At 40.8% G+C, this 10,278-nt stretch overlaps 1 protein-coding gene across 2 annotated transcripts; it reads right to left on the bottom strand.

Moving 5' to 3' along the window:
* Window positions 1-36: 36 nt before the first annotated feature.
* On the bottom strand, window positions 37-6,237 carry fads2 (fatty acid desaturase 2). 2 transcript variants are annotated; one of them, XM_070973161.1, is made up of 13 exons: window positions 5,884-6,237; window positions 5,016-5,261; window positions 4,160-4,270; window positions 3,589-3,786; window positions 3,394-3,495; window positions 2,395-2,520; window positions 2,214-2,274; window positions 2,059-2,135; window positions 1,760-1,857; window positions 1,420-1,516; window positions 1,249-1,328; window positions 741-866; window positions 37-565 (listed from the first exon to the last, which is right to left on the bottom strand). In XM_070973161.1, exons 2-13 carry the CDS (start codon window positions 5,223-5,225, stop codon window positions 514-516), a joined length of 1,338 nt encoding a protein of 445 aa, XP_070829262.1. In that variant the 5' UTR covers window positions 5,226-5,261; window positions 5,884-6,237; the 3' UTR covers window positions 37-513. The 2 variants fall into 2 exon arrangements, with proteins under 2 accessions (XP_070829262.1, XP_070829263.1); XM_070973162.1 differs by having other exon boundaries at window positions 5,016-5,254; window positions 5,884-6,000.
* Window positions 6,238-10,278: the final 4,041 nt, after the last annotated feature.

Genomic DNA, 10,278 nt, shown 5'->3' with positions numbered 1-10,278 from the left:
TGGGTTTGTGTGCAGATTAATAATAACACCAGAGGTGGAGAAACAGTCAATACAGTTTCTTTATTGTTTACTGTAAGAACAGAAGAAAGTAAAGAAGTTTGACAGAAGAAAATTAAGTGCAGAACATTTTAATCCTCAGTTAAACAGGATTTGTCATTTTTCTGCATAATTGTCATATTTTATTATTCAAACCAATATCACATGATAAATAAAGAAAAAACATCACTTTAAATAACTCACAATCAGTTTTCACTATTGTATTTATAACACCATACCATTGTTCAAGATACTGTAAGGAAATGTAGCGAAAAATCCTGTTAGCACTTAAAATCTTGCACAGGATGTGAAAAGACTGAACCACAACACTAGATAAGAAAAGCTCATTCCCACACTGTCATTATAAAATCAACACAAGATGCCATCCAGCTTAGAAAACCAGATACAATCAATGCATGATGCACAGGAGGAGAGAAGGGTCACTCCGTTTAGGTAACGTGTACAGAATAAGATTGGTCATTTATGAAGATATGCATCGAGCCAGAGGTCCCCAGAGTTTTTCAGTGACCTGAAAAAGAAAAAAATCCAACACAAAAAATCAGTTACTCAGTAGAAAGAATCTATCACGCAAGTGGCTGATTGCCCTTTGTTCTACCTTTATTTTGGAAAAAAGTGGCTTTTGACAAACTCAGTGCGTCTCATCCTTCCAGTAAATAACAGTCTACTACTGTCACTGGATTTACCTGATGACATCAACGAGGCCTTGCCACATGGTTTTCACCTGGTAAGGAATCCCATGTTTCTCACACAGTGCGTGGACCAGCGGGGCCACCAGGTGGTAGTTGTGGCGCGGCATCATGGGAAACAAACTTGAAAAAAAAAAAAGGAAAAGATAAGAAATGTAACAGCATCCAACATGTCATTAAATTGGTTTTATGCAAGTGTAAATTACTTTTTATTCTGTCTGCTAGTCAATCATTGAAGCTTTAGTTCACCATGAAATGGCACTACAGTGTTTGGCTGTGCAGTGTCAGCTTGTGACGGCTGGCTGCTGCTTCATAAAGTGTTGAGTTATTGACTTTATGATTTTCAGTACTTTCCTCAGACAATGCTCAGGGCTTTGTGTGCTGGGACACAGCTCCTGCACTGCAATAATGTGGCTAAATAACACTTGATGGTGATAACTGTGTGCTGCAGGAGCTTTGTTTTGGTGCTTTGTTTGGTGCTCTTTGGACTCAATCGCTGACTTACTGGTGTTCGATCTGAAAGTTGAGGTGTCCGCTGAACCAGTCGTTGAACAAGGACTTCTCAATGTTACAGGTGGCTTGTAACTGGAGTAGAGGATGAGACGCAGGAGTGCAGTTAATACATCAGCGGCACCTACAGGTGACTGTGGGGAGTGTTTCACAATAAGCAGGATACCTGCATGGTCAGCCAGTCGCGGTGCTTCTCGTGGTCGATGTCCATCGGCAGATGATTCATCTGAGTCACCCACACAAACCAGTGGCTCTCCAAAAACCTGTCATTCATAACAATACAACGGCAGTCACTGAATTATGTTTTATACCATGAATCTAAAGTTGCCTTTTGGTGGGAAAACGTGAGGTTTACAGAGATGGGTGCAAGTTTTGGGGAAGCATGTTTCAAGACATGCGTGTGCATGATGGAGAAAAAATGTAATTTATCACAAAATCCCTTTTAATCAAGAATTCACCTCTAAGAAAAGTGTCAGAAACCAAAACCAAAAATAGTTTTGACTTACCTGACGAAGATGATGAGCACCACTGAGCCAACCAGGCCATACAGGGGGACATAACAGCACAGGTAGCGAAGGTAGTAAGACATAGACCAAGCCAGATCCTTCACAAGACAAGAACATTAATGTGATTTATTAAATATGTTATATATCATATAGAGTCATGACTGACTGATACTCATCTCTTATGCTGCATTGTCAATTTTCACTGTAATAACTTAAAAATATTGAAATATTAATGGGACTATCAGGCACCTGTAACCTGACATACATATCAGACAAAAAATCTGAAGACGGCATCTTACCACCCAGTCGTGGCGGGAAATCATGGTGCGAATAATCTGAATGTGGAAGTAAACTGGAATGAGGAGCGGTGGTCCAACTAAAAGAGACAAGATAAGATTAGTCCTGTGAAGTTTCTACTGTTTCATTTATTTTAAATGACTCCAAGAAGACGTACCAAGAAGGAAGTACTGGTGTTGGTGATGATAGGGCATATATTTGATCTTTTTAATGCCATACTGTAACAGAGAGGAATGCAGAGTTAGACTATGCAGCTGGTGGAAGGTTGAATGCTTTTTAATACTGGCTGTTCAAGGGCTCTGTTAAGAAAACACAAATATCAGCTTTGTGTAACTTGCCTCCACTGGCTGAGTGGCTCCAACTACAAAGACGTGCAGCATGTTGATATCAGGGTCCTTGCTGAAGATGTTGGGTTTAGCGTGATGCTGGAAATGCCGATGATTCCACCAGTTGGCAGAGGCTCCCTAAGAAAACAATCTTTTTAAAGAAGCCGTCCAATGAAAATCAAGCTTTTGACCTTGTTAACGCGTTCATATGGTGTTTCCCTCATGTTACCTGACAGCATGAGTGAAACGGAGTGAGTGGAGCTGCAGCGGACCAATGACAATCTCCCAAGAACTGAGTCAGACAGCAGGGTTTCATGTGTAACACACCTAAAGAACCAATCCTGTCAACTATGGAAAAACGAGCGGTGTCAGGTGTCAAATGATCTGAAAATCTGAGGCTGTAGCCTGCAGTAGCCTTTTTCCAGAGCACTGCTTGCCATAAAACCTATACTGAAGGATGTTACTGCTTCATCCATTTGTCCTGGAGACACAGCAACTACGAGCCAACATGCTGGTCAACCAGGAAGTCTATTTTTATGTTCTATCCGTTGACTGTGTCCTGTGTTATATGATGATTCATGTCAAATGCTGAAAGGACTTTTTGTATGGGTTGAGTGCGTTGATGAAGAAAGTTACAGCAAACATTACTCACACAGTTTGTCCGGTAGCTAAGAGGCTGAATTAGATGATTCATTATGATAATTTTGACAGAAACCTTCACATGACTTTGTGGTTATTAATGAAGAAAGCATTTATTTTATGTTATAAGTTGCTAGAATAGTGTTAGAAAGATAGGTCATTTTAGTGCATATGACACATGGAGCAGGCTGCTGCAGGCGAGCAGTGGAGAGATGGGTTCAGATAGAGGCGGGGATATCTGCATATTCATAGATGTGTGCATATGAAATTAAAGAAGGCATAAGGCAATGAAGGGATTTTTATGTGAAAAATTCTGATGAACGGCGTTGATTTTTTGGTAAAGAAATATGTAGGACAGAGAACACGAATTACCTTTAAATGGCCGATGATAAACTTCTGCAACACGTGATTCCAGCTAGACTTCTTGAAAACTGACAGGTGACCAAAGTCATGCTGCAGCCATCCGGCCTGCGACTAGAGAAGAAGAAGAAAAAAACAGCGTTTTAGTATTTGTTAGAAGCAGAATTTGACTTACAGTTCATTTAGCCATAATAATGCTGGCATCACCTGAGCGACTGCCAGCATGATGGAGCACAGAAGCGTCAGCGTCCAGCTGGTTCCCCAGAGCCAGATGATGAGCCAGGCGAGGGCCTCCAGCAGCAGTATGTGACCCAGGTGGAGGCAGAAGAACAAAGGCCGAGCTCGAAACAGGCCGTCGCTCTCCGCCTGCGCGCGTAAAGTGTGGAAATCCTGTATGATTGCTGCCTGAGAGCAGAGGAGAAGAAATAGACACATTCTGTTAAGATCACAAGATGTGATGCACTGATGTGACATTTGTTTTAGAAAAATGTGTCACCTAGTAGCATTCGAGGACGTGCAGCAGGGTTTTGGTGCAGAAAAGAACAAGAAGGCGTGAAGACAGCTTGAGTTATTGAACAGCTAACGAAACATGAGCGTCCAGAATCTCAGATGTGCTCGAACACTGTAAGACTCATGAATAACAGAACAGATGTGTGAATGGTTGTGACCTCCTCCTTTTCCTCAGGTGTTTCAGTGCACGGTGTTCATCCTGCCATGTTGTCACACTGACACTAAAGCCGCTGCATGAATAATGTTATGTGAAGAATCTGACACTCACATTTTTGCTTCGGTCCTGGCTGGGCTCTGTCGATGCCAGCTCTCCAATCAGCAGGGGCTTCAGAAACTTTTGCACAAACTTTAAATCAGGGTGAAAAGCAGTGAACGCCTCCTGCAACACAGACATGATGAGTCAGTGATGCAGTGAATTAAAAGTTATGCACATGTATCAGTGGTGGAAGAAGTGCTCAGATCATTTGCTTAAAGTGAAAGTGCCAATGCAACAATATGAAAACACAGTACTGCAGTCAGCATTGTACTTAAGTAAGACAACAGAAGTATTATCATACTGTATTATCATCATAGGGTCTGGGCCACAGTGGGTCACATGATAAATCTGACCGATGTTAAGATAATTAATGGGACACAAAAGAAGAAGAAAAACAAAGTTCTGCGGCACAAATTTGGATTTACTTCTTAGACTTTTTTTCCCAGTATTTGAATTTTTCGGTAAAATATTGAATCATTTTACCACTTTTGACCTTTAACAGTTAACTACATATGAATATCTGACAAGTTTAAATAGAAAATTTCTCTTTCGTTGAACGGCTAAAAACTCAGACAACTGAAAGATGGCAAGGAGTCCCAACTAGGCACTGCTTTTTTTTGTAAGTGGTCACAAGACGAAAAGGGTGCAAACCTTTAAAATGTGAATCAGTTCAGGAACTCAGCACTACAGCTGTCAGATAAATGTAGTAGAAATACTCAAGTAAAGAACCTCTGAGTGCATTATTTGAGTAAATGCATTTACATTCCACCTCTGACTTTTATGGACACCAGCGCAACAAAAACCACTTATATTCTCAGGAAATGTGTTCATTCTAATAATAATAATAATAATCAAAAAAGCATATTACCGTGGCATCCTCTCCAGCGTAGTGGCTGATGACCCGAATCCCTCCTGGGTGCCTTTTGGCCCACTGTGTGATGTTGTAAACCTTTCGCTCTATGACCAGCCACTGGTCATTCCTGTTGCAGTGGCTCTGCACCTCCTCCCAGGTGTAAACACCAGCAGCCCGACCGCTGCCCACCTCTCCTGGCTCCGTCAGCTGGCCTCCACCTCCCATCCTCACTGCTGTCTCTGGCCTGGTTCCACCTGCACACTAAAGGTCCAGTCAGCCACAAAATTTGACACCTGGATGTGAAAATGATGCGTTTAAGAGCCCTCTGGCAGTCTGCAGCCACAGATTGTGCAGAGGGAGCAGCACTCACAGCAAGAGCTTTTTAACCTGTTGCTCTCTTTACTTTAACCACCCGGCTGATTGTAACACAAGTGAAGTAAGACAAAGAGCCGAGCAGCATCTTCACTAATAATTGATGATGAAATCCGACAACCAGGAGGCTGTTTGGTGAGGCAGGGCGGATTTTCACCTATGAAGTTGGCATCATTTGTACTTATCGATATTAACTATGAATGTAAAAGCAAAGTGCACATCATCAGATAATTAAATTCTGGACATAATCTATATTTAGCCCGCAAGTGCGCTTCAGACTTTTCATTTTAATGGCAGCGCGTGGAAGCAGTGAGTCGCATGCAGTCCATCATAATGTGCGGTTAATGTGTAAAAACAGGACACAAAGCGGACATACGAAGCCACAAAGAGTCTATGGAATACCGTTTATCGCCTGAGCATCGATTAATTCAACATTAATGGCAGACAGCGGGTGGCAGGCTGTCCAGCCTACAGGCCCGCTGCATGAACATGAGAAATATGTCAGACTTACACACTCCGGATTGTGGCTACTCTCCTCGGGGTTCAGTCACAGTAACACATCGCCTCACTTCGCGCGCTCCCTTTCCGTTCACATCCATTTTAAACCGTCAACATCCCCAAATTCATCCCGTGTCTTCCACAATATGTTCACGGACTCATTCACCCACTCATTCAGTACAAATTCCGAGCCGATCATTCGAGGGTTTCTGGGCCAATCGGCGTACAGTATATCCTGGACCACTGGCTGATGTGCAATAGGCTCAATAAAGAGCTCATCTGAATATTACAGAATCTGTGCGTTCAGACGGAAAGAGTCTGCGGGGACACGTCGATCTCACAGCTCCTTCACTGTGCACGGGGGAACAAGAAGTACTCCTTTTACTGAAGTAAAAAATCACGATACCACCGTGTACAAATATTCTGTTCTAAGAAAAAGACCTGCATTCAAAGTGTGCATCAAAATTAAAGTACCAAAAGTAAAATAGCCATTTTCACAATAATACTATGTGACTGGAATCTGCTTATTGATGCATTAATGTGTGCTGCACATCTCTTTAATGCTGCAGCTGGTACAGGTGGAGCTAATTCAGCTACTTTACATAGTTTAATCCATAATAATAAAATATAATTATTAGTTGATTGACATTTGTATTAGTAATCTGAAAAGTATCTATTTATCTAGTTAGAAAGGAATCCTCATCATCAATGTCCTAACAAGACACAGAAAACATAATATTTCCAGTTAACATTTTTGAGTAGTATTATCAAGTATTTTACTTGTGAACCATTATTTGTTTGTACAATCTGAAGGGAATCATGGAGCATTAATAGCTTTGTTTCTCACAGAGATGCCTTTTATCCTCAAAATGACCGGAAGCCTCCATGAGACCAGTCAGCTGATTCATACTGGAGTAGGAATCTGAAAGGCAGAAAATACAGAGCACATCAATTTATGATAACTTCAGTCCACAACAACTACAACTAGAAAAATGTACCCACCTTTGGTCTGTTGCAGTAAGTACTTCAGTGGTTGACCAATGTAACCTCACTTCTTACAGATGTTTATCAGACTTTGGAAAGCTAAGCTTGGAAGGCTTAGGGCCATTAAGATGTGGTAGCATTTTGTGGCTTCTGTCACTCTTGGCAGCTGGTAGAGAAACCTAATCAGAGAGCTCCTGCAACTCCACTGATTGCTGTGCATGCGCTGGAAAAGCCCTTTCCTAAAGTGGTCATTGTAGATTGTGTCACTATTCCTACTCATTTTTAGAGGCTATTCCTCTAAGAAACATTAAGTCTAGAGCCATCATAGAATTGCTAGCAGATTTATTTTCTTGGTTTGGGTTGCCAAAGCAAGTGCAGTGACCAGGGACCCAATGTTGTGTCTGATGTTTCAGGATGTCATGTGTTACATACAGTTTCATTTGCATCTCGTCCCCAGTCCCAAAGAGCTCTTGAAGAGACTCATTAGACTCTATGTTAAAGACCTAAAGCGTTCAGTTTCCTGGACACAAACAGGACAACAGCTGCAAGGACACAGTCTTAGTGCATTGGGTGTGGGCTGTGCCAGGTGCCACAGTGAGTATCTGCTCTGACTGCATCATTTGGTGGTACGCTGTTTTCCAAAAAGGGACAAAAATGACATGATCAGATAAGCACTCCTGGGGGCGGGGGAAAGACCAGATTTTGCCATGTTAACTTGTTAAAGAAATGCAAGGGTCATTCACATGGGCCGTCTGTTGCCTGTGCAGCTATGGGGCAGATATAAGAAGAGGATGTTAGTCCAGAGGTGGAAACTGTTGGGTTCACTCTCTGAAGTCACTTGATGATAAGCTGGTGCATCTACCTGCTGAGTGGCAGTATGAGTTTAAGGCTCTTCCCCCTCTTTCAGAGTGTCCCAGGGCACACATCTCTGGCTGTCCACGACATTGATGTTGGCAGCGCAACTCCAATCGAACAATGTCGTCTTATATGTTGAGCATTGGGACAATAGAACATCAGCAAAGTGAATGGAGTTCTCCTGGCTAATGAGATTAGCTGCTGCTTTGCATGGTCACCTTTTTCTTTTGTATTTTATTGGTGGATCGGAGCCAAATGCAGTTTGTTACCACCACCTACTGTAGATTAAAACAGTAGGATTTAGCTAGATTCTTTCAATTTCAATTATTACATTTTATTTGTGTTTATTAGTATTAGTGTCATCACCATCATTATAATTTTTTTTATTAGTAATATTTTGTCTATTTTTTTGACAGTTTGTGCATTGCATTGCTGCTTAGGATGTGCATGTGTACAAAGATATCTTGACTTCATAATATGTTGAATTGTAAGCTGCTCTAGAAGTCAGAACATATGACTGCCAAGAAAATGTTTACTTGTGCCTTATGTATTTAAGTCTGTTCAACTGAAAGATACTAGTAAAAATAACGAGGCTTTCATAATAGTACAATATACTAAGACTGGTTAATTCAATCAAACTCAATATATATATATATATTCTTATTTACATAAGAAACTTACATGGTTAAAGACATTGTCTTTACCCATGTTTAATTTTTTCAATGGAGCCCTGGTCAAGATAACAGCATTATGTTTCAAGCAGCATACATGCAAACATTTAAAACACACAAAACAAAATATATACTAACAACCGCCATTACTGCGCCTCAAACCACATAGACAGGAACATTAGAAACACAAGAAGAAAACTTACAGTATCAACATACAGAACCATGTGCCTAAGAAGACAGACAGGAGCAAGAAGATCTTGCTAAGGAAGCTACAAGTTCCAACTGAATTTGCCACTAATATATTATGAAATTGGTCTGTTGTAGTTCTCTCCTCCACCAGCAGATGGTGCAGATGGAGGAGACACCTTTAAGGAGACACCTTCCCTGTCCTCATTCAACCTAGAGGATGGGACAGCACATATCATTACAGTCCTGTGCTGAATCCAGAAAAATATGCAACAGTTTCCGAACACCAAATTCTGGTATTTCATCATTGTTGTGTTGCTCTTGGTATATTATAAAAGGTGGCCGTTAATGTCTACATTAGTTTTTCTTTAATTGTTAGGATGTGTTTCCACATGTTTCCCACACCAGTTGGGTCATGCAGTGCTTCATTTGCATTCAACACATTCACCTCAGCGGTCACATCCATCCACCGCCCGAGGTCTCTGTCTGTCTGTCTGCTGCTTACAGTCCATTGTGTCATTTCAGGGTCGTTTCAATGCGATGCAGAAATTTGCAAATCAGCTCTTTTGGTCTTCAGCATATCAGACAGGATTATCCTCAAGCAGCGTGCAGCCTGTCTCCCTGTTTGTCCGCTTCTTCTGCCACAGCTCATCAGGCTGACAGAAGCACTGCACATCTGACCCCAGCAGCTTTTCCAGGCTTTTCCTCAGTATCACATCCAGCAAACAGGCTGTCAATCAGAAAACCTGTCTGATATTGTCAAGTATTCAATTAAGTCAGAGACAGAGTAACTCAGGACAATTTTGAAGTTTAGTAGTTTGGTACTTTGCTTGAGTATTTCCATTTTAGGAAACCTTCCACTCTTCTACTCCTCTACCTTCTACTCCACTGGATTTATCTGGCTGAAACTTTCTAGTCAGATTCAAGTTGTACATTGAAAACATATGAGAGCCTCATCAAATATGAGACAGTGCTGCAGATAAACTACCCAACAGAACATAAAGCAGTGTCAGTCTGAGCAGCACCTGCTCCTGAAACAATAATACTATTACCACACTAATGCATTCATAATTTTAGTTGAGACAGTAATCTACAATGAGTATGTTGGCCTTAGATATGTAAATACATATTGCTTGCAGTACTATACAGTATCAAAAGAATTCAAATAATTTGCTCATGTAAAAATAGCAGTAATAACAATGACAGTGTTCTCCGTTACAAGTAAAACTTGAATGCAGAATAGCCCCTGTCAGTGTTACATAATGCTGTATTAATAATATATTTCAATTGCTGCATTATTATGTTGTTACTGATGCATTAACTTAACAGCATTACAATGTTGTAGAGGTGGTCAGTGTCTATAATAATACATCATGTATTATAAATTGATGATGTTTTGTCTCTAAATTCAATTTTGTCTCTAATTTGTCTCTAATTCATTCATTCATTTAACTTGTCACCAAAATATCAAAATGAAGTGGAGTAAAGTCTCTAATGTTTCCTTGTGAAATGCAGTACAATCAAAGTACTAAAGCATAAAGTTGAAATTCCCAAGTAAAGTACCTCAAAACTGCACTTTAGACCAGAACTTGAGTATATGTACTTACATTTGACCCTTTGTTCTCTACTCACAAGTAATGGAGTACTTTTACATTGTTGGTAGGAGAGATAGTTAGCTCGGGCTGTAACTGCCGCTGCCCTTTCATTTAAAA

The sequence above is a fragment of the Chaetodon trifascialis genome, chromosome 10 (assembly GCF_039877785.1).
Source record: "Chaetodon trifascialis isolate fChaTrf1 chromosome 10, fChaTrf1.hap1, whole genome shotgun sequence".
NCBI lineage: Eukaryota > Metazoa > Chordata > Actinopteri > Chaetodontiformes > Chaetodontidae > Chaetodon > Chaetodon trifascialis.
This window is presented reverse-complemented; position numbering and strand designations above follow the sequence as displayed.

Excerpts from the sequence above, each read along its gene's own strand:
- fads2 (XM_070973161.1), bottom strand. The coding sequence starts at position 5,225 with ATGGGAGGTGGAGGCCAGCTGACGGAGCCAGGAGAGGTGGGCAGCGGT. Across the intron at positions 2,275-2,394 it reads GAGCCACTCAGCCAGTGGAG|TATGGCATTAAAAAGATCAA; the intron begins GCAAGTTACACA and ends TCTCTGTTACAG. Across the intron at positions 867-1,248 it reads AACTTTCAGATCGAACACCA|TTTGTTTCCCATGATGCCGC; the intron begins GTAAGTCAGCGA and ends TTTTTTTTCAAG.